Here is a 26,215-nt window from a genome sequence, read left to right on the forward strand (position 1 = left end):
TGTGTTCTAATAATTCTGCCAGCTCACTATAATAATAATAATAATAATAATAATAATAATAATAATAATAATAATAATAATAATAATAATGATGGTTTCAAATTTTGCCACAAGGGCAGCCATTTTAAGGAAGGGGATAAGTTGATTACGTCAATCCCAGTGTTTCACTGATACTTAATTTATTGACCCTGAAAGGATGAAAGGCGAAGACAACCTCAGCAGAATTTGAACACAGAATGTTAAGAAGGACAAAATACTGCTAAGCATTTCACCTGGCATGCCAACAATTCTGCCAGCTCACCATCTTAGACAATGATGATGATGATAATAATAATAATAATAACAACAGCAACAACAAAGGTTTCAGATTTTGGCACAAAGCCAGCAATTTTAAAAGAGGGGCAAAGTTGCTTGCATCAACTCCAGAATTTGACTGGTACTTCATTTTATCAGCCCCATAAGAATAAAAGTAATGGTGACCTTGGCAGAATTTGAACTCAGAGCATAAAAAAGTGGAAGAAATGCCACTAGATATTTTGTCTGATGCATTAATGATTCTGCCAGCTCACCACCTTAACAACAGCAAAAACAATAAAAACATACCTGATATTTGGTAGCAAAACAGTAGAATAAAAGGAAATGTAACTGTCACTGTATAATGAAATTCCTTAACTGCAATGTTTGTTAGAGATATCCACTTAACCAAAATAATCATTTCTGTCTCACAGTATTAAGAAAATATAGTTATTTAAATTGACAAGTATAATATAGTGCCATAACTTGTGATTCTTTCTACTTTAGGTACAAGGCCAGCAATTTTATAGAGGGAGAAGTCAATCGTGAAAAGAAAAAAGAAAAATCAACCTTGGCATTTGAACTCAGAAACTAAAGTTAGACGAAATGTCACAAAGTCTGGGTGCAGTTAAGGATCAGCCAGCTTGCTACACTACCATAATAATAATAATAATAATAATAATATCAATATTAATAATCCTTTCTATTATAGGTATGAGGTCTGAAATTTTTGCGGGGAGGAAGCTACTTGATTACATTGACCCCAGTGCTCAACCAGTACCTATTTCATCAACTCTGAAGGACAAAAGGCGAAGTCGACCTCAGCAGCATTTGAATTCGGAACATAGAAACAGAAGAAATGCCACTCAGCATTTTGTCCACCATGATAATGATTCTGCCAGCTTCATATAATAATAATAATAATTGAAAGAAAATCTCATAATAATACCAAAACCTAAAAAAAAATGGAGAAAAAAGATCACAAAACAATGTGTGAAACAACTAAGAAGGCCTACAAGGGAGCTTCTACATGGTTGAATTTTCTACTAAAATAGCAACTACAATTTCTCTAACATCACACAGCAAATGTGCACACAAGGTAAATGATTGGATGATCATGCTGTGAATGCTTCTGATCATAGGTCTGCTGAATCACAACTGATCTGAGCTAAATAATAATAGAACAAGATGGTGTATGCTTTGGATATTAATAACAACTTATATTCATACTTACTGTGATGAAGAAAGAAGCAAACAGAATAACAAGGAATGATTAGCTAACTACTGTATTTGATGACACATAAGACACATTTTTGTTTTTAAATGTTTCAAAAAAAAAAAAAAAAATTCACCCTGGGTTCTATATACAAAGTTAGGCCACTCATAAGTTTTTACCTGTTAGAATTTAAACTGGCTATATCCAACCCAAATATTCTACCTGTTTTTGCTCAAACCAGCTGGATTTGGCCTTTCACACCTAATGCATGGTTAATTCAGAACAATATCTATAAATGTGGAGGTGCAATGGTCCAGTGGTTAGGGCAGCGAACTTGCGGTCGAAGGATCACGGTTTCGATTCCCAGACTGGGCATTGTATGTGTGTTTATTGAGCAAAACACCTAAGCTCCACAAGGCTCCGGCAGGGGTGGTGGTGACCCCTGTTGTACTCTTTCGCCCCAACTTTCTCTCACTCTTTCTTCCTGTTTCTTCAGTAACGCTGCGATGGACTGGTGTTCCGTCCAGCTGGGGGGGAACGCATACACCATAGAAACTGGGAAACTGGGCCCATGAGCCTGGCTAGGCTTTGAAAGGGCGACGTTATGTATAAATAAGCATTAAATTTGACAGAGTAATCTGAATGCTAAAGAGTTATTGCACTAAAAACATTTTTCTTGAATATCACTGTATCACAGTACCAATCAGACTATTGGATGTTGTTATACATTCCTGGTCACAATGCACTTCCAATTCCTTCTTGATTGCTCCCTCCTTTTCCATCTTGATCCAAATAGTTTAACTCAATTGTCTTCCCATTTTTAAGGTAGACTTCCAAGTGACCTTTTCCTATCTTTGGGATACCACTTGTAACTGGATATGTGCTGCTGGAATAGGAGTGTGTCTAATATACCTGAGCCCCTTTTATGCCATCAAATATGGTATCATAATAAAAATAAAAATTATGACTGAAAGACAAAACTTCATCAAGTGTATTATTTCAAAATGGTATTAAAAAGACAGCTGAAAATATCTGCAGCATTGAGTATTCAAAATTGAAATTTGAAATAAATTCTTTAAAAAGTTTTAAAAATGTATAAAAGACAAATTAGAGAACTAACAATGCTACTATGATTAATCGATGTTCATTGTATTCTTTCTTTCTATTCTTGTATAATATAGGCATATTTGTTTCAAATTGATCTAATTTAGTAATTTGAAGTTACTTGGGATCAGATTAACTCAATTACAAATTTAAGGATGAGGTACCAAAAAAAAAAAAAAAAAAAAAGAAATTAAAAATTAAATAATGATTAATAATGAAATTTAATTTGAGTAGCTTAAATGTTAATCTAAGGATCAGCAATAAAATTAAGGGCAAAATCTGAAAATATGAAGACAGTTATTTAATGTAATTTTTTCATTATTTCATATTTGAGAAACATGACAGATTCGGAACATCTCTATTTAATTATTTATTTTGGTTAGTTGTTTGTTTCTTTATTTCATTTAGAATAGAATAGTAAGGAGGCTGACAGCTAATATTTTTGTAATAGTGAATAAATAAATAAATATCTGTCAGTTCAGAATTACAGAAGGCAGTGATGAAAATAAATCTATGGTGAAATTACACACACACAAAAAGGATACAAATAAATAAAAGAAATGGACAAAAATGATGATGAGTATTTTCTATGCAACCATATTATTATGTCAAACTGCAGAAAGGTGATGAGGAGAGCTAATGATGGTGATGATAGCAACAGTAATAACATAAGGACAATAATAACAGATGATTTTGGTACTTGCAATTTCAAAAATTGTCATCGCTAGAGCAGAATATAAAATAATTTAGGCTATGAAGGAGGGCTCTCTGTGTGTGAAGCCCACAAATACTTCACTTTTGAGTGCTCTTATAGCTAGGATAGTTAAACTCTTTCAATAACTAATGCAAAAGACTAGTGAACTCCCCTCTCCCCAGCAAGCAATATTAGCATAAGCAATACAGTGCTTAGAGTCATTCTTAGTTTTTTTTTTTTGGTTTTTTTTTTAACAATTCATAAAAGACTATCTTTTTCTTGGTCTTGTTTTGCTTTGGCAGGATTTCAAATCAAGAATATAAGCTACATAACTGTATTGTCATTATCCAGTTTGTTTGAACTTGCAAGTAGTATCTCATTTCTTGGACAGATAAATTGAAACAGGATGAATTATGCATTGCACTAGGATTTAGCACAAAATTTATCCTTTTTCTGATGATATCATTGTTTAGTATGAGTAAACTGTGTGTGAAGCCCACAAACACTTCACTTTGAGTAGACCTCTGATCAAAGATACTCCAACTTCGACCATCCTGTATATTAAGGCTACATTATTTAATATGTCCTGCTCTTCTGTTGAAATATGTTGCCTTTGTTTCAATTTATTTTGAAAGTAATAAAGAATTTAGTAAAATTACTTTGTCATTATAGGCTGGTGTTTGGAACATAAAATCAAAATGAAATTTTCATGGAAAGTTTTAATTTCAGTTATTTCAAAACATAAAATTTGTATTACAGCCCCAGCGTAGTCTGAGGCATGTTGGTATCGGAGGTTAAGACAGGAATGAGTGATACAAACAAAAGAAGTTTGAGCTGGTTAAGTCACTACATAGAAGTTCCTTCATTATTACTATTTATCTTGTCATTCTCATCTCCTTTTATATATTTTGTGTGCATATAAATATTATTTCTTCTGTACACATCAGGCCAATATTCTTGATAGGAGGTGCATACTAGTTATGGCCCTTTACATTCTAAGTTCAAATATTTCCAAACAAAGCAATGCTCTGGGGTCTATAGTATACATAAATTGGCAGCAAACCATGGCATACATAGATTACCACTGGGCCCCTAGATCTGTAGAGCCCCTAGGCAACTACCAGTGTTCCTATACCTAATCCTTTAAGACAGTACAGTTTCCAAAGCCAAATTCTTCTAGAGATCAAGTGCCAGATTGATCCAATATTCCTATCCTAGATGTGACTAGAATTGAAATAAGATTAAGACAGTCTAGTCACATTCAGTGTTAACTTATAAAATTGCAAGTTTACATTATACATTTCTCTCTGATCATTAAATGTTTTCTGTAATTACTATATATGTTTTAGTGCGTTACAGCATCATACTTATTGTGCCTTATAACATGATTTAATTTTCATACACAGAGGCATAAAACACTGAGACTTATGAAAACACTGCCATTATGAGGATGAAGTGTGAAAGTTAAATAGTAAGGTAAGATAAGGTAAAGAGAAATATTTTATGGGCATGAGATTATATATTCTGGTTCTCATTGACTATAGTATGAAACTACTTGAACAAACAACAAACCAAGAATATATTTTTGTAAGTGAGCACAACAAACACTGATATATACACAAATTGAAAACAACACCAACTACAAATCGCTTCAAGAAAAATGACAAAATACTAAACTAAATATAAAGGGTAATTTAAAACAATTTGAGCTAAGGGGTGTATAACAGCATAAAATCTCAGTCTATCAGCTGACAGGGACACAACTGATAAAACACCAAACACCATCATGTCATTTCATAAATATAAAAAAACCTAACACGTTAAATACTATCAAAAGTAAAAATGAAAACAGGCAAATGAGTTGTCTTCTTTTCTATATACCATATTTGATGGCATAACACATGGGCATATTAGAGACACCTCAATTTCAGTAGTGCATATTGAGGAAAAAATGCCAGGGACAAAATTAGCTTATGAGCAGCCCAACTTTGCAAATAGGACCAGAAGTGATTTTTGAAGACATTTTTTTTAACGAAAAAAATAATGCATCTTACATACCATCAAAATATGGTGTATCTTTTAGTCAGAAGGGAAGGAATTGCTCATGACACTTTACAGGACCTCTGAGGCTGGTTGGGTGGGTAGGAGGAAAGTATTCTCAAACCATGTATTACTGGTATTCTGTCGGTTACGATGATGAGGGTTCCAGTTGATCCAAGCAATAGAACAGCTGACTTGTGAAATTCATGTGCATGTGGCTGAGCAATCCACAGACACATGTACCCTTAATGTAGTTCTCAGGGAGATTCAGCATGACAAAAGTTTGACAAGGCTGGCCCTTTGAAATACAAGTACAACTCATTTTTGCCAGCTGAGTGAACTGGAACAATGTGACATAAAATGTCTTGCTCAAGGATACAATGCATCACCAGGAATTGAACTCATGGTCTTACAATCATGAGCCGAATACCCTAACCCATGTTCTTTCACTTCAAACTATGTACCTGGTCAGAATGCTTGCAACAGAGTGGGCTCCTCTAAAGATAACTAAGGTACCAAGTGGTGATTGTTAAACTGGATGGTGGATTAAGATCAGGAACCCTATTTACTAATCAAGTTAAAAAACTCAGGTGTCAAAGGTAAAGAAAATTACCACATGAAACATTTCAATCCTCAAGGACTGAAACACATTCAACATTTAATGCAAGATAACTCATTATTCATTTGTTTTCATATACACTTTTAGTTTCTTATTATTCATAGTTCAAATAATTTTAAATGTTTAATAATCTTATGTTCATATTAAATCAATTATTTTAACTTTTCCCATTACAATTGTATTTCTTTATTGTTTATCAAGAGAAACATATGGCCTTCTCCCTGTCATATGCCAAGCTGAGATTTTGACAATGTTATTGTTTCTTGGTGTGGAATTTACTAGATTGCTAACATGCAACAGATTTAAAGTAAATCTATTGTTCATGGAGAGGATAACTCTTGGCTTATGGGTCATAGATTATAGTTGATTAAAAACATTAGAAACAAAAGATCTATTTACATATATTTTTTAAGGAAAACAATAGACAGGGGTAACTATAACAGTGAGAAAAATCTACTGTGGCATGCAACAGTCACTAAGTACTAACAATGAATATAATTCTCAGCACCTACCCATAACATTTTTATATCGATATTGTTTGCATAGGTGTGTGTATTTGCTTGACCCATTTTCTACCCCTTATACTGGATTACTCAATATTAGGTAGACAAGCAGGAATTCTTTCAAAGTCTTGCAAAAACCAATTGCATCAGTATGAGATAGCTCTAATTCAACTTTGAAAATGGTCAGTGCTATATCTGCTTACCCAAATGTCACAGCTAATAGTAGAAAGTACCATAAAAGAAAAGAAAAGAGAGCAACTCAGTTAAAGACAGTGCAAAACAAACATTTAAAAGAAGTGAAACGAAAAGTAAATCAACAGAAAAGGTAAATATCTTATTAAACACATTAATAACCCTTCAGCATTTAAATTGGCCATATCTGGCCCAAATAGTCTTCCTGCTTTATGCTCAAGTAAGCCAGATCTAGCCTCTCACACCTACCCTACAATTCATTCTAAAAATAAACAATCACGCCATTGAAATCTCAAAGCTACAAGATAATGCATCCTTAATGTGAACAATGTGAATAAATAAGCATTACATTTAACAGGGTAATCTGAATGTTAACGGGTTATGGAATTCAATATATATATCTATTAATGTTTGTTATCATGTCAAGTCATTTATAAAATCAATTTAATATCAAACTAAAGAATTATTTGAATTCTTTTCAGTAGAGTATATGTTAAACTTTTACAAGAAAAGGAATAAGAGTGATTTCAAAGTTTCAGTTTGCTACATGCACAAGCGCATGCATACGCACGCACTCACACACACACACACACACACAGGCATAGTTGTGTGATTAAGAAGTTTACTTCCCAAACATGTGGTTTGGGGTTCAGTCCCACTGCATGACATGTGTCTGTTATAGCAGAAGTTATTTACCTAAGGTGCATACACTGGGCCAACCAAAGCCTTGTGAGTGAATTTGGTAGACAGAAACTGAAAGAAGCTCAGTGTGTGCATTCATGTCTTATCTTGACAGTGCCAGCTAGCAAGCAATGTCCTTTGTTTGTATTCTTCTATGGAAACGTTGTCCAGCTATTGTATTATTTGTTTGTGGAGGACTAAGAAAAATATTACCATGCTTTGTAACAACTGAGGGTTGGTAGCAGGAAGAGCATCCAACCATAGAAAATCTACCTCAACAAATTTCATTTGGCCAATGGGAGCAGAGAAAAGTGAACATTAACATGATGATGGTGATGACGACAACAATGATTAAGACACACAAGTCATTCTTTGTATTTAATAAATTGCAAAATACTTTAGCCAATTTCTAACTTCAATTAAAATAAGATAGTTTTCAATAAAACATCTACAATTGGCATATTATTAATAATCTGGCTGCTTTATTTTTTATTCCTTTAGAATCTGAAAATGTACAATTATTAACAATGGCACAAATTTATTCTTGCAGCTTGTAAAGTAACACTACAGACAATTTAAATATCATTTCAATTTACAAGTTGCTTTTAATCTAGTTAGTTCCTACTCCCAGTCTAATGTATAAAATGTATATTAATAAAAAAAGATTAATAATAAATGTGTTTATGTTTCTCACAAAAAAAAAAAAAAACTTTTACAGTTTTTTATAGCAGTTATAAATGGTTTCTAATTTTGGGACAAAGCCATAGATTTTGGGAGAAAGGGAATAGTCGAATTAAGCCACCATCCTACTTCAGTACTTCACTAACATATATACTCTCCATTCCTACTCCCACTACCATTGAGATGAAACATTTCTAACTGGCATAAAACCAGATCAGAGCATCATAGAAGAAAAGTTAGTAGTCAACTGAACCAACCCTAGTACTTCAACGGTACCTAGTTCATTGATTCCCTAGAGGGGTGAAAATTTGTTATCTTTGGCAGGTATAAAACCACGAAATTTTGATCAACCTTAAAAGTTGACTGGTAAATTATTTTTATTAACCATGGACGAATGAAAAACAGTTGTCCCTAATGTGGTTTGAACTCAGAATTTTCTCCTATTTTTATCAATAGTTCAATTAATCTGGCAATCTACCAATCAACAACAGTAACAACAACAGTCATAATCCTTTCTACTCTAGGTAGAAGGCCAGAAATTTTGGCTAGTTGATTACATTGACCCCAGTGTTAAACTGGTACTTGTTTTGTCAACTTCAGAAGGATGAAATGCAAAGTTGAACATGACAGAATTTGAACTCAGAACATAAATGCTGGAAGGAATACTGCCAGGTATTTTGTCCAATGCACAAATGATTCTACCAATCTATTGCCCTTAACCAATCTGATAAACATTTTCAATGTCACAAATTTAATGTGTGTTGTTAAAATGCTAGGAGCTACAGATTTTCACCTGGGGAAGATCCTTTTAAAGATGAATAATGTTAAAAAAAAACAGTTTATTTCAAAGCTAGGTGAAACGAAACTGCTCTGGGAGTGAATGAGAATGAGAGATACTGGTATTTCTTAGTATTTAGCTGCTTATCAATGCTGCATACTTGCCTCGCTTCCAAAACGAAACTAAAAACCTAAAGTATACATAAATAGTGTAAAAACTATTTCCTGATATGCAATAGGGTCGTACATCATAATCATCATCAGCAGCAGTAGCATCAACATTTAACAGCTGTCTTCCATGCGGGCATGGGTTGGACAGCTTGATAGGAACTGGCAAGGCCAGGGGCTGTACTAGGCTCCATAGTCTGTTTTGGCTTGGTTTCTACATCTGGATGCTGTTCCTAACACTAGCCACTTTACAGAGTGTAATGGGTGCTTTTTACATGGCACCTTGGTTTTAGGATATCAGCATGATTTAAGTAGGATAAATTCAAATTATCTGTTAGAAGCAGCTCAATAATATGAACATTATCAATGTCACATACTTAATGTATATATGTTAAAATGCCAAGAGTTGCAATTTTTGGATCTTTTTTAAAACGGGGGCCACATTTTTCATTAACGAAACACTTTGAAACTTGGAACACTGGTAGAATGTGTCATATAAAACATCTTTTTCTCTTAGTCTTCTTAAAAAAAAAAGAAATCCATAAATTATTCCATGTTAAAGTTGTCGTATTTCTGTAATTTCAACCAATCACTGACGTCCATTCAGCCGATATACATTAAGTGCTGACTACATAAACAAACGATTCTGAAACAATTAACCCTAACCCTAACCCTAACTGTAACCCTAAGCCTAACCCTAGGGTTAGGGTTAGGGTTAGGGTTAGAGTTAGGGTTAGGGTTAAAGCAAATTTAAAATGAAAAAAGCAAATAAAACGAAGAATCGTTTGTTTATGTAGTCGGCACTTAATGTATATCGGCTGAATGGACGTCAGTGATTGGTTGAAATTATCGAAATAAGACAATTTTTTACATGAAATAAATTCGAATACAAAAATATTTTTCTGTTCTATAACACAAAATAGATAAGTATACGAAGTTTGAAAGTCTTTCGGTACCAAAAACACTACGTAAAACATTAATGAAAAATGTGGCCCCCGTTTTAAAAAAAGATCCCAATTTTTCATTTGGGAAATATCCCTTTAAAGCTTTGAAGTATGTTGTGTTTTGTAACACTATATGTCTTTGAGGGGATCGTTACCAGACAAAAAAAAACCCCAAAAAAACCACAGCTCTTAGCTTTTAACAACAGACATGCATTAAGTATGTGTTATTAATAATGTTGACATATTAAGCTTTAACAGAAGGACAGGGAGGTGTAGACAACTAAATTATCCATAAAGCTGCCCCCCCCCTTCTCTCTCCACTGTGGTCCGCACTCAATCAAAGAAAGCACTCCATATATGCTACAAAGTGGTTGGTATAAGGAAGGGCATCCAGCCATAGACCACAAGCAAAAGTAAACACTGGAGGATGATGCAGTTTTTGGACCCGTAGGATCTTGTCAAACCATCCAACCCATGTCAGCATAGAACAGGTACATTAAATGATGATGATAAAGAAGACGATGATGATGGTGATGATGATGATGGACTGAACCCAAAATCATACAGCCAAGCCAAGCCCATCGTGAGTTTAGAAAAAAATATCTTGTGGTATTTTTTCCACCCTGTTTATACAGACACTCCCTTCTTACTATTTCACCATCTCAAATGCAATAAAGTAGTAATAGGCATGTAGAAAGTCTTCAACCACCAACGCTATTGTTCACAAAAATATATGATGTATCAATTGAATTAATAGGCATTAAATATTGTAGTTAGTCTCCCAAATGAAAACTAATTATGCATGCATGCAAGTTTATATGTATCTACGTAGGTAGGTAGGTGTGTATATATGCATGTATGTATATTTATTCTATCTTAATGAATAAAAATTCTTCTGATAGAATAAATGGGTTAATAGAAACCAATGTAGCAAAGAACACAAAATAACTGTGGTTTAGTTTCTGTTTTTAAGGCAGGAACTCCTTGAAATTTTGGGTATTTGAGTATATTTAAGAATTTAAGGATTGGAGAAAACGCATGTTATAATTGCATACTTTATTCCTACATATGTTTCAAAGGATTACAACCTGTGTGATCCATAGGGATCTTTGATATTAAAATTGTAACCTTTTCATCAGGGAAAGCATGGGAATCATCTTAAACGTAAGACATTATGACCGATTATGAAAACAATAGATGGATAAGGTTATGACTTGATTCATTTGAAAAAAACCGTTAGAGAATTGGACGCTGCCGGATAGTGGGTTGGACAACACATACCAATCAATGTGTAAGAGCGTACATGCATACATAAATACACATACACAAACACACACATATACATGCATACTGATACACACACACACATACATATATATATTTATGTATATACACATACATACACATGTGCACCCGTATATACATATGTATACATATATATACATATATACACACACACACACACACATATATATATGTATGAGTACAGCAATGAATTCCGGGTAGAGGTAGGGGTCCACCAAGGTTCCGTCCTCAGCCCCCTATTATTTACCATAGTCCTCCAGGCAATCACAGAGGAGTTCAAGACAGGTTGCCCCTGGGAGCTCCTCTATGCTGATGACCTTGCCCTAATTGCGGAGTCACTATCAGAACTAGAGGAGAAGTTTCAGGTGTGGAAGCAAGGTCTAGAATTGAAGGGCCTTAGAGTCAACCTAGCTAAAACCAAAATCCTAATAAGTAGGAAGGTAGATAAAACACAAACCCCTTCAGGTAGATGGCCCTGCTCAGTATGTAGAAAAGGAGTAGGTAGTAACTCTATAAGATGTACCCGGTGCAAGCTATGGACACATAAGAGGTGCAGCAACATCAAAGGCAGGTTAACTAGCAAGTTAGTTTTTGTTTGTGGCAGATGTTCAGGTGCAATAAAGACTGCAAACAAACAGGAAACAACTTCTATCTCATTCCAGGGTGAAAAACTAGAGGTAGTCGATAGCTTCCGCTATCTGGGCGACCAAGTTAGTAGTGGGGGTGGGTGCGCTGAAAGTGTAGCTGCTAGAATAAGAATAGCCTGGGCAAAGTTTAGAGAGCTCTTACCCCTGCTGGCGACAAAGGGACTCTCACTCAGAGTAAAAGGCAGACTGTATGACGCATGCGTACGAACAACCATGCTACATGGCAGTGAAACATGGGCTGTAACTGCTGAGGACATACGTAAGCTCGCAAGGAATGAAGCCAGCATGCTCCGTTGGATGTGTAATGTCAATGTGAATACCCGTCAGAGTGTAAGTATCTTGAGAGAAAAGCTGAACATTAGAAGCATCAGTTGTGGCGTGCAAGAGAGACGATTGCGCTGGTATGGACATGTGGTGAGAATGGAGGAGGATAGCTGCGTGAAAAAGTGCCACACCCTAACAGTTGAGGGAACCCGTGGAAGAGGTAGGCCCAGGAAGACCTGGGCTGAGGTGGTGAGGCAAGACCTTCGTACATTGGGCCTCACCGAGGCGATGACTACGGACCGAGACCTTTGGAAATGGGCTGTGCGTGAGAAGACCAGGCAAGCCAAGTAAGATCGTTGCCAGTGCCCCTGGACTGGTTCTTGTGCGGTTGGCACATGAGATGCACCATTTTGAGCGTGGCCGTTGCCAGTACCGCCTGACTGGCTCCTGTAGGATTTTCGAGCGAGATCGTTGCCAGTGCCCCTGGACTGGCTTGTGCGGGTGGCACATAAAAGACACCATTTCGAGCGTGGCCGTTTTCGTGCGGGTGACACGTAAAAGCACCCACTACACTCTCTGAGTGGTTGGCGTTAGGAAGGGCATCCAGCTGTAGAAACTCTGCCAAATCAGACTGGAGCCTGGTGTTGCCATCCGGTTTCACCAGTCCTCAGTCAAATCGTCCAACCCATGCTAGCATGGAAAGCGGACGTTAAACGATGATGATGATGATGATGATACACACTCATACGTCCACATTTATACATATGCACATACGTACCCATGCATATACAAATATACACATGTGTGCGTGTCCCCATATACACATATGTATCCATCTACATATACACACATGTATAAATAGAAATATATTCATGCACATACACATAGCTATACATCTACGCCTATTACCTAATCAAATAAACAGATTCGCATATACATATACATACATGTATACATACGTAAACACACGCATGCACATACATACATACAAATACATATACATATACATATATACATATATACATATATATACATACGTAAACACACGCATGCACATACATACATACAAATACATATACATATATACATATATACATATATATACATATATATATGTGTATATATAAAAGAAAAATAACTCAAGTGTTTTATATATACATACATACACACACCCATATACATACATCCACATATCCATATGTGTGTGTGTGCATGCATACATATACATATACACACACATACATATACATACATATATATTTTTTCGTACACACACACACACATACATACACATATATACACATACACACATGTACACATACATATCCATACATAAACACACATACACACATACATACATATATACATACACACACATACATATAGAAATATGCACTTACATACAGAACCTAATAATGTATATATATATGGCTTTATACAAATACATACACAATTATACATGCTTACATATACGTAGATTTGTACACATATACACACACACACACACACATATATATATATATATATACACTTACAAACATACATACACCCCCCCACACAGGTATACATGTATACATACATACACCCTGATGAGAAGGTTACAATTTTAATATCAAAGATCCCTCTGGATCACACAGGTTGTAATCCTTTGAAACATATGTAGGAATAAAGTATGCAATTATAACATGCGTTTTCTCCAATCCTTAAATTCTTATATATATATATATATATATATATAGGGCAAATAAGAAAACGGAGAGGATATAAAGTCGTCAGACATCAGCCGGTAAACATTCCAGTATGTCTATTTATTCAAATGCATTGGATGAATACACACACATGTATTAGTGGTACAGATTGGTGAATGGAAAACACTGCTAACTACATAAACAAGGGTGTGAATACATATAAGCATATAGAAACAAATGAGCAAATTGGCAAAAAACTAAATGGGTGTGCAGGTAGTAGTTCCTTACAGTCGTTTCTGCCAAGAGGCAACGAAATCTTCCAGGTTATCTCCATCTCTTCAGTGTTATGCAGGGATGAGCAGACAAGGCTTGGATAGTGGATGTGCCCCTAGGCTTCTTCAGAGGGTCTAAATGGTGGGGGGGGGCTAACACATATAAAAGTCAGACCTTCTGAAGAAACCTAGAGGCACATCTACTATCCAAGCCTTGTCGGCTCATCCCTACATAACACTGAAGAGATGGAGATAACCTGAAAGATTTTGTTGCCCCTTGGCAGAAACGGCTGTAAGGAACTAGTACCTGCACACCCATTTAGTTTTTTGCCAATTTGCTCATTTGTTTCTATATGCTTATATGTATTCACACCCTTGTTTATGCAGTTACCAGCTTTTTCCACTTGATAATCTGTACCACTCATACATGTGTGTGTATTCATCCAATACATTTGAATAACTAGACATACTGGAATGTTTACCGGCTGATGTCTGTCGATTTTATATTCTCTCCATTTTCTTATTTGCCATATAAATCAAGGGTAAACTACTCGTTTACCCCCGCCCATATATAATACTCAATTGCGAGATTGCTATGCAATAACTAACACTTGGCTATGAATAATTGGGTACACTACCAGTAGTATATTGGATAGGTACTATCCCTTAGTTGGTTTCTCAACCTCTAACTCACATAGAAATATATATACATATACATGCATTCATATATACATATTTATATATACATACATTCATACATATATATGCACACGCATACATACACACGTGTACCCAAACACACTCATATATTTATTTCAAATGTATTTAGACATTGGGAAATAACTACAATAATATGCAAAAAGATAATTAACAAATTTATAAAGAGCCTACAAAGAAAGAAGAAAAAAAACTGGTCCTACCTGTATTAAAACATGATAATATCAGACTATGGAACTGAAATAATATATTAAACCAGAATTGTGTATGAAATTAAAAGAATGAACTGACAAATATACTACTGCTTAACTTTTATAACACTGCTAGTGTCTAGATAGATGGATGGAGAGACAGATGGTTGAGATGGCAGTTTAATTCAGACACTGACTGCTATAATCCAAGAAACTTTTATGAAGCATTGCTAGTGCAATTACCCCTAATAAATAAATCATTTCTTTATTATTACTATTATTATCGTTAATTTTTTTTTTGTCTTTCCTGTTATTCAGGTTAGTTTTGCTATTTTCTTAGACAACAATCCATCAGAATTTCCCTGTCTTTCTTTCTCTCTCTCTGTCTTTTTCACTTTCTCTCATTCTCTTTTACACACACCACACATATGCAATTTGCTGATGGTAGTTCATGTCATGGGGAATGAGAAAATTGTGAGTTGCAAATAGCTGATAGCCAGCCACAAAAAAAAAAATTATACATATGATTATATGGGTGTCTCTCTCTCTCTTTAAAGCAGCATTACCTATGAGGAGGTTCACTGTTATTGTACTGATGATACTCTTTGTGGCTTGTAAAACGGCTTTGATAGTGCATGAATTGAAGTGATAGCTGCTGTATATAATCTAATCAACAGATAATGTTGTCATGGCTGACCTAACAGAACTGGCTAATTGGATTGTTATGCAGGTGTGTGTATATTGTTAGCTACTGATTAACTGTTGGTTCTGTTTACTTCTGGATACCATATCAACCATTATTATGTCTTGTATAGGTTTTCGTTTCACTTGGCTAAACATTCTATTTTCAACCATTTATATCCTTGATCAGATTGAACCAACTACAAACTCCATAAATATTTAATGGAAAAATTATATAGAAGAATGTGATATAATGATTATTATTGTGGAGGGGTCAAAATAACTGAGCGGATAAGGCTTTTCTACTTTATCACTTCAGAATGATTTCACAAGTGCCACTTCTTAGGAAGCCTGTTAATGCTCAGCATTGCCCTTTCTGAGTTAGGAAGCTCAGAAAGAGAAGGGCAATTGTTGTACTTGTTTAGCACCAGGTGAGCTCTGGTTGAGCAGACTCATGATCAAAGGCCCATACTATTTTTTAAACAGCAACTAAGCCCATACAGTTTCTTAAAACTGTTTTTCTTTACATTATCCAGTATATCCTTCATTTTTTTAAAAAGATGCAGGTGTGACAGTGTGTTAAAAAGTCCCCTTTGCAACCACATAGCTCTGGGTTCAGTTCCACTGCATGTTTTCTACTATGGCACTGGGCTGACCAAAGCCTTGTGATGGGATTTGGTAGATGTAAATTGAGGGAAGCACATCTATATACAAATATACATGCACACACACACGTGTGTGTGTTGGTATTTCCTTGCCTTGACATTGCATGGTAGTTGTAAAAAATGTTACCATCATGCAAATAGTGTTCTTCATTTTCAATCTTCCATGAAAATATATCAATTCATGAGGAAATATTCCCTTGCTTGGAAACAGGTAAAGGTTGCTGATAGGAAGGACACATATGTATACATACACATACACACACACACAAGATGGGTTTCCAAACAGTTTCCCTATAGTAAATTCACTTATGAGGTTCAGGGCTATGGTAGACACTTGCCCAAGGTGCCTTGCAGTGGGAGAGAAATTGAAACCATGTGGTTGCAAAGTAAGTTTCTTAACCACACAGCCATGTTTGTACTTGAACTCTTTCTTTCTTTTATTAATTACATACAACTGTGTGCATGTAGCTTAGTCAGAACCATAGCCCTAAAACAAGTAGAAAATATCAAAAAAAAATTGTTTTCTCTTATCATCCATCTTCATATGTTGTAAGCTGTAACTTGTAACTAGTCTACAAGTTTCAGTTGGTAGATAGACATTTCAAGACAGAATAAAGAAATATATAAATATTTATGGATCTAGCATTGAACTGTGAAATATATGTGAAAGGTGAGCTACTTATCGTTGTTATTTAACATTTTTCTTCGTAATCTGAAAATACATCAGCCTTTAACAACGGCTGACATTCCACAAAGCACAAGTGAAACCTTGGGCAAGTGTCTTCTACTATGACATTGGGCTGACCAAAGCCTCATGACAGGGATTTGGTAGACGTAGACTGAAAGAAGCGCATCTATATACAGATATATATATAGATACATGCACACACACACACACATATATATATGTATGTGTATGTGTGCATATATATGTGCGTATGTGTGTTTTTGTGTCTGTGTTTGTACACCACTGCTTGACAACCAGTGTTGGTGTATTTATGTCCCCGTGACTTAGTAGTTTGCCAAATGAGACCAATAGAATAAGTACCAGTTTTTAAAAAAATAAGTACTGGGGTTGATACATTCAACTAAAATTTCTTAAAGGTGGTGCTCCAACATGAACATAGTCTAATGAATGAAACAAGTAAAAGATAAAAGATGTGTGTGTGTGTGTGCCTTTGTGTTTGTCTCCTCCACCACATGACTACTGGTGTTGGTTTGTATGTATCCTGTAACTTAGCAGTTCAGCAAAAGAGACCGATAGAATAAGTACTACGCTTAAAAAATAGTAGTGGGGTTGATTTATTTGAAGACCCTTCAAGGTGGTGTCCCATCATGGCCACAGTCCAATGACTGAAACAAAAAATAAAAGCTAAAAGATAAATGTACAGCATCGAATGCATTTTTCTCATAAATTACTGTATCACTTTCCTTTCACCTCATCACTTAACTCTTTAGTATTCAGATTATTCTACCAAATGTATAATGCTTATTTATTCTGTTTTGAATTAAGCATTACTTATAGCTTTGAAATTTCAACGATATGATTGTATAGTTTTAGAATGATATTGTAGGGTTAGATGTGAGAGGCCAGATCTGGCTGGTTTGAGTGTAAAACAGGTAGAATATTTGGGCTGGATATGGCTGGTTTAAATGCTAAAGGGTTATGGTTGTCTAGGGAACCAAATTGCTGCTCAGTATAAAAATCTTGGTTTCTGCATATTTTCCCTTTGCTTGAGAGAATGATGTTTAAGATCAATATAACTTATGGGCTTGTTTCATTAACTGGGATATAATAAAATAAACAAAAAAAATATATAAATAAAATAAAATAATAAAAAGCATCAATATGCAACTGAGTTATAATCTACAGGATGTAATAACTGTAATGTTATTATATTCAAATGTAATAAATCAGAGAAATAGGATACGTCAATAATGTGTATTTAAAACAAGCTGGAAATCATACAAATGTATAATATCTTTGATCTCAATTATCAAAGGGTGAACTAGTATAACTATGATCAAGTATTGGTGGCTGGAGGCCAATAGAAGCAAAACCAATATAAGCATTAACATACTAAAATATTTTATCCAGAATACAGCACAACAAAACATGCCACGATGAACTGAGAGAAAGCTAAATTGGATAATGGAAACCTGGAAAACCCTAATATAGACAGGATGATCATGGCTGGGGTACCTTGAACACAGGTCAGCTCAAGGTTGAACAGCGACAAGATGGGCCTACATGTTATAGATGCTTGTTGGGGTTGACAAGATGAATAAACAGAGATGAGTAATCCAAAACAATTTGTGTGTATGTAGAGGGATTTACTCTTTTACACTATAATTTGTTTCAGTTGTTGGACTGTGGCCATATTGGAGCACTACAGATAAAACCTGGTACTTATTTTAAGTCTGGCATTTATTCTATCAGTCTCTTTTGCCAAACCACTAGGTTATGTGTATATAAACAACTCAACACTAGTTGAGAAGCAGTGGAGGGACAAATACACATACACACATACATGAACGCACATGGATGTGCAAGTATGACTGTGTGATAGAGAAGCTTGCTTCCTGACCACATAGTTTTAGGTTCAATCCTATTGTGTGGCACCTTAGGCAAGTGTCTTCTACTGTTGCCCCAGGCTGACCAAAGCCTAGTGAGTGGATTGGGTAGACAGAAACTGAAAGAAACCTATTGTGTGTGCATATATATATATATATATATATATATATATATATATATATATATATATATATATATATATATATATATATACAGAGAGAGAGAGAGAGAGAGAGAGAGAGAGAGAGAGTAGTGGTACAACAAGACACCAATGTTTATTGGAAATAGCAGTCGATACATTTACAACGCTATAGTAAAGCTTCAATGTGTATGTACTGGCAAAGACGTGTGAGGGCAGCAAACATGAAAAATTTTGTCTTACCTCTAGAAAGAACATTAGATAAATGGACAACCCAGAAGCAGATAATCCAGTACCTAGGTTTCGGACTCTTCAAATATGTTCGCCAACATAAATTTGATTAGTCTTAATCAGCTGGATTTACCTCGACAATATTTCAAATGTTGTATATGTTATATATACATATATATATATGTTTTTTATATATATATATATATATATATGATGGATTTCTTTCAGTTTCTGATTACCAAATCCACTGACTTGTCTTTAGTCAGTCTAGGGTATAGTTGAAGACACTCAACCAAGACCCTGCGCAATGGTACTGAACCCAAGACCACAAGGTTGGGAAGCAAGCTTCTCAACCACCCAGCCATGCCCACATCCCACCACTGATGCTAATGATAAATTACTAATGTTGTTATAATACTGTTTTAATAAATCTGAGTTGAGTGATATATTCAGAACTAACAACTAGCTTTTCAAATTGTTAATACCTTCATTTCATAAGATATCCAGCAGCTGCCAGACATAAACCACATACACAGACCAAGCCATGAGAGTACGGAAAGTAGATGCGTATGAATGAACAATGATGACAATGACGACGACAATTATTTGTCAACAACAATGGCAGCAATAATATAAAATAAGCTTGCATGAGTAAGTAGACACACACAGGCGCACACACCACCACCATCACACATGACATTATATGAACAGATGTCTTTTTAAAGAAATGAAAAGTCTGCAGTTCAATGGAAATAACTGACAGAAGAAATCTACATTATAAAATGATGATGATGATGATGATAGTAAGACATAAGGCGTAAAATAAAAAAAATCGGTGGGGGGGAGTGTTAGTTGATTACATCAACCCCAGTGCTCAACTAAAAAATTATTTTATTGACCCCACTGAAAGGATAAAAAGCAAAGTTGACCTCGGTGGAATTTGAATGTAAAGAACCAGAATAAATGCTGCTTAGCATTTTGTTTGATACACTAATGAACGATGCTATGGATCATGAACTGAATGCTTGTGCATCAAACACTCAGCTATAAGCCAGGGAAGCTTATTACATACTTCCTATCCCCTTGTCATTTATTTAATTTTGTATTATGCACTGTACTTGCCTAAAGCTTTATCCTGAAGCATATGTATATTGAATTCTAACACCAGGTTATTATTATCATTATGCCTAGGTGAGATCTTAATATACATATTCTTTTACTCTTTCACATGCTTCAGCCATAAAGCTGTGGCCATGCTGATGCCCTACCAGTATCATCACCTTTTGAACGGCCATTTACATGTGGTTGACTTTTGATGAAGGAGAGAATTTGATATTGCTCCCTTTGTTTGAGTTTCATGCTGTGATACAGGCTCATTTAGGATCTTGGACAGTAGAGGTTCTAGGCATGTAGATCTCTCAGCTCTTTAAGGATGATATTAAACAGCTGTGGGCCTTTGAATCACAAACTATTGCAGTATTTGGTCAAATCGTATTACACACCCCTTGTGTTTCCATATTTTGCTATGATCCTCACCTTGCTAAAGACCTCAAGTCCTTTACTGCTATCTCTCTATCCCTTGTGTGTGGTAATGCTGGCCATTACTTGTTCATGATGCACTCACCCATTCCCACTCTTGAAACCAATACCAGAAATCTCTTCCCTTATATCGGAAACCTTTTCTCTTATACCAGAAATGCCAACAGGGCTGTGCCTCACTTCTGTACCAGAAGAATTGCATACTTCCATCCCTCAAACCACCCACATCTTTCTGTCTATACATAATAGACTCACCATCAGCAGCTCATTTACTTAACTGGCCTATTATATTTGCAGCAGTAACACTTATATTTACAACACTCATAACACTTATATTTACAATGATTACATTACACTCACTCACACACACCCCACCCCACACAATAGGGGCAACCATTTTTAACCTTTTTGAATGATGGTAGGTTAAAGTGAGAGAACAACTGATGTGACATGTCTGTTATCAAACAATCACAGAAACCTTTTTTTTCAGGTGCTGAATAACATCACTCCTTCCCACATCCCTTTCCCAGTTTTCAAAGTTGGCACTGTCAATGTAAGCACATTGAACAGTAAGTCTAGCAAAATTGTTGAGATGCTTGAACAGAGGTGTGTTGATGTATGTTGCATCCAAGAGGTAAGGTGGAGTGGAGCTTCAGCCAGGTTCCTGACAGGCAAGGCACATAGGTATAAAATTTTCTGGAAAAGTAACAGTGATGGGGTAGGTGGCGTTGGCATACTCCTTGCAGAGAAATGAGTGGATAAGACCATAGAGGTAGTCAAAGTGGGTGATAGAGTGCTAAAGCTTAGGCTAGTTTTACAGAACAGTATAGTGACAATTATCTCTGCCTATGCCCCTCAAGCAGGCCTACCAAATGAACAGAAGGACCACTTTTACGATATTCTTCTGCAGGCTACCTCAAAAATGAGTGACAATGATCTCCTCTTCGTGGTTGGGGATTTCAATGGGCATGTCAGGCAGTAGCCTGGTATCTTCCATGGTGTCCATGGGGGCCATGGGTTTGGCTCCTGAAACAAAGAGGGAACAAGTCTACTGGAGTTCTGTGATGCAAATAACCTTTTGATCTGCAATACAAACTTCAGGAAGCCAGCCAGCCACCTGATAACTTACCAATCAGGTGCCTGTGCTAGCCAGATCAACTGTGTATATATATGTGTGTGTGTGTGTGTGTGTGTGTATGTGTGTGCATATATGTATCTATGTATGTATGTATATATATATATGTAATACCAAAGCACAGTTTTCAGTGAAGCAAGTAACAAGCAAATGTACAGCACTGACAAGCCTCAACAAAGGCAAAATGCATCTGTCATTCTCGTTAGTGACTGCAGTGACAGTGTTCGTCTTGCTCCATTATATGTGTTCAATATTTCAGCTGCAACCTTTTACTATCAATCAATACAAATATTAAGTGGCAAGATAACCAGTTATTATAACCTGTTGGACAATCTAATTGGAGATCATAAGTTCAAACATGATTTTCCAGGGTCTCCATTGGTCAGATTTAACAATACCCCTGCAGATGTGTGAACAGACTTTTTTTTAAGGAAGACCAGCAGTGAAACAATTGATATATTTGTAATAACTTCTACACGACCATAAATGGTGATTGGCATAGGAAAGAACAATTGATAAAATTAACTCCAGTACATCACTGGTACTTATTTTATCATTAAGACTGGCAGTATGAAAGTGGTAAAGTCAATCTCAGCTCAAAAAAATTTTTTTACTCATTAGACTGACTTGTCTGAGGAAGAGGCTGTATACCACGAAAACTCCAGAACAGGCCTCAAGATTAGTATATATGTATACACACAGACACATGCACACAGAATTTTAACTCAGATGTTTGTGTAAGAGTTGTCATTTTAATGTCCACTTTTCTATACAGGATGACCATTTGAAATACTGAACTTCCCACAGCATAAAATTAATTAACTTGTACTGTTTTATTATAGTTTTAGTTCTGAAACATTTTGGACATATCTACATACATACAAGATGCATTCAAGAAGTACCTGTCTTTATATTTCCCTACCAAAACTAATGCTATGCAGGTAAAATTCTTTGGGTTGGAAGTGATGCTACCGATCTGTGTACATGTGAAAATGTTCATGTTGGTAGGCTGTGTCAATTCACAGTTATTATGCATAGAGCACAGACATTTAGTGTGCACTCATCAGATTTCGTTTTCTCTGAACACATCAGGCAGAGATATTGAATCAAGTTTTGCCAAGAGCGTGGTGATACTTAGGCTCAATTCTTCCAGAAGTTTCAGCAGGCCTTTAGATGTTATGTCATCGGCAAATCTCAGAACAAGGAGTGGTACAACTGCTTCAAACATAGCTGCACCTGTGGAGAGTGAGGCACACTTAGGCAGACCATCCTCAAGCTGAAACAAAGAGCTGACTAAGAAAGTTCAGTGAATAGTCATAGAAGAATATCATGTAACAATCCAAGAAATTGCTCATGAAGTGGGAATAAGCACAGGATCTGTGCATTCTAGTTTAATGGAGGATTTGTGAATGCCGAGAGTGTTGGCTGAATTCGCCCCCAGAAGCAACCCCACATGGAAATCACTCAGGACATGTTGGACTGTGCAAACCACGACACAGACTTCATAAAAACCATCATCACTGGTGATGAGACATGGGTTTATGATCTCAGCTCGATGCGATAGGCCATCTTGCATGAAACAAAAATCCGAGCACATACTACACGTCTGTAGAATTGGTGTAACAGCTGGGAACTGATGCGGATTAGCGGCAAATTTTTACGCATCCGCAGGAGGGGTTGTGTCATCTCCCACCCAAAGGATTTTGCCCACGCGGCATTAGTTTTGACTGAAAAAAATAAAGTCGGATACTTCTCCTGTACACATGCACAAACAGTTAAAAATTTATTCCCCTAAAACAACGAAAATTGACTGAATAGAAGATTCAGTCCTAGTATAGTATCTAATATTTATTATTTTGTTGACAGTAACTCAGTTTCACCAAGAAAGCGGTTTATTCAAAGTGACATCTTCCTTGTTGGCACTCCGTCGCTTACGACGTCGAGTGTTTCAGTTGATCCGATCAACGGAACAGCCTGCTCGTGAAATTAACGTGCACTCCACAGACACGTGCACCCTTAACGTAGTTCTCGGGGATATTCAGCGTGACACAGTGTGACAAGGCTGACCCTTTGAATTACAGGCACAACAGAAACAGGAAGTAAGAGTGAGAGAAAGTTGTGGTGGAAGAGTACAGCAGGGTTCGCCAGCATCCCCTGCCGGAGCCTCGCGGAGCTTTTAGGTGTTTTCGCTCAATAAACACTCACAACGCCCGGTCTGGGAATCGAAACCACGATCTTATGACCGCGAGTCCACTGCCCTAACCACTGGGCCATTGCGCCTCCACTACATCTTCATTAAAGCACATACATAAAACTTTGAAGTCGTTGTCAAATAAAACGTGTGTGCGTGCGTGCGTGCGTGCGAATTGGCTGAGTGATTAAACAGTCATCTCACTGCGCTGCGAGTTCATTCATCATCTTTAATGTTTCACTTTAGAAAATGGATCTCCAATAGTGTGAAATTAGATATAAATGCTAATAATATTTGGGAACATATGTTAAGCTGTTTGTAGTAAAATCAACAAAAGAAAGTTGAATCATAATGTTAAGACCTATATTAATACATGTTATCCGCCAGAACAACACCATGAGATGTTTTCTTGGTTCGTGGTTAATATAACTCCAAATCAATTTTGGAAAAAAAGCCACACACTATAAACATTTAATGTAATAAAACAAGAAATATTTAAAATCAGTTATTAAATTACGGTACATGACTTGTGCACAATAAGTGTGCGTGTGTGTGTGTGTGTACTCATATATATGATAGCACTACACAAACGTAGAAAAAAACCCCTTTTATTCAATTTCTTAAAGACAATGAAACAAAACATTTAAGCCAGTTATTTACTGACAATGCATAACAGCTTGAAAACACCTTACACAATATCGAGACACACGTATATTCAGTATTTTTAATGTTGATGACTAAAGAGGTATATTCCAGCAGAAGCCACCAATAAACTCCACACAGCCTTTTAGTTCTTCCGTCCAGCGACACTCACAACTGATGAAAGTTTTTCTCCAATAAAATTTTCCTGGATTCAATTATTCCAAGTAAAGTTAACCAATGCGTTATATTGATTTCAAATTTTGGCATAGAGCTATCAGTGCTCAATTAGTACTTATTTCATCGACCTCAGCGGAGTTTGAACCCAGAAACTAAAGACGGACGAAATGCCGCTAACTGACATGCTAACGATTCTGCCAGTTCACTACCTTCATTTATAACTAGTCTGTAATATTGCTGGAGATATATGTTTAATGTTCCTTAAAACTTTACGTTTACGTATCGTAATTGGATATGCCGAAAGGTAGATTTAGTTTGGGTTTTAGACAGTTTATTTTAGTTGTATCTAACTTTTCATATTTGTTTTATTTCAGTATGATACGAGCTAAAATAAATATAATTACACATAAATATGTATGAACATATATACATACATACATACAAACATGTAAGTTAATACTTGTTAATACATACATAAATACACACACACACACACACACTTTTATTTCGAATCAGCCTTCTAGTATACAAGATGAAAGATGAAAAATACTTTAAACCTGTCCGTACGCATACACAAAGATGTATATGTATACACACACACATATATAAACAGCTATATACATTTATATATACACACGCATGTATATATGTAAACATGTTTCTGTATACATATATCATGTATATGTGGTAGCTACATAAACTCCAAGTTTATTCACCTATATTAGCATAAAATAAAGACAAAAACACATGAAGCAGCACATATACTTCAAGCATCAACAATTCCATTCCTTCAACTCGTTTTTAATCATCTTCCACAATCTATGCAAACAGTTACACAACAGCTACGGGCAAATATGAATAGAAAATTACTATCACCAAACAGGAAAATATACAGCCGATAGCCAATTTGAAATGAAAATAAAATTCGGACTTCAAACATAGAAATTGAACAACTTTATCAGGATATTTTCTGGAGCTAAGATGCTGAAATGTAAACAGCCGGCAGCACAATGGGATAGCAACACTATGTGTACAGCCCCTATCGACTTTGTTTCTTCATAACTTAAAAAAAAATTGACGTTTTTAATGAAAGTTTTGGCAAATACCTTTCAGATGGTGAAGATTCCGATTATATCAGAATTAAATTTAAATATATATATAAAGGAAATTGTGTTTTGTAGTTGTTGTCATTATCAACCCCAAACGTATCACCAAGGGAGAGAGAGAGAGAAAGAAAGAAAGG

At 35.7% G+C, this 26,215-nt stretch overlaps 1 protein-coding gene across 21 annotated transcripts in view; it reads right to left on the minus strand.

Moving 5' to 3' along the window:
* The window catches only part of LOC106874564 (uncharacterized), a 268,447-nt gene that overhangs the window by 122,037 nt on the left and 120,195 nt on the right, over window positions 1–26,215 (minus strand). For 5 of the 21 annotated variants that reach the window (XM_052967813.2, XM_089353107.1, XM_089353081.1 and 2 more), the window contains one exon: window positions 6,480–6,686. The exons of 15 other annotated variants lie outside the window; for them this stretch is intronic. In XM_052967813.2, the coding sequence (XP_052823773.1) occupies window positions 6,480–6,536 (57 nt within the window). In that variant the 5' untranslated portion in view covers window positions 6,537–6,686. Of the gene's footprint in view, window positions 1–6,479; window positions 6,687–15,009; window positions 15,235–26,215 lie in introns of those variants that run through there. One more of the 21 variants, XM_089353114.1, reaches the window with a different exon arrangement.

The sequence above is a fragment of the Octopus bimaculoides genome, chromosome 1 (assembly GCF_046866305.1).
Source record: "Octopus bimaculoides isolate indiv1 chromosome 1, ASM4686630v1, whole genome shotgun sequence".
Classification (NCBI taxonomy): domain Eukaryota; kingdom Metazoa; phylum Mollusca; class Cephalopoda; order Octopoda; family Octopodidae; genus Octopus; species Octopus bimaculoides.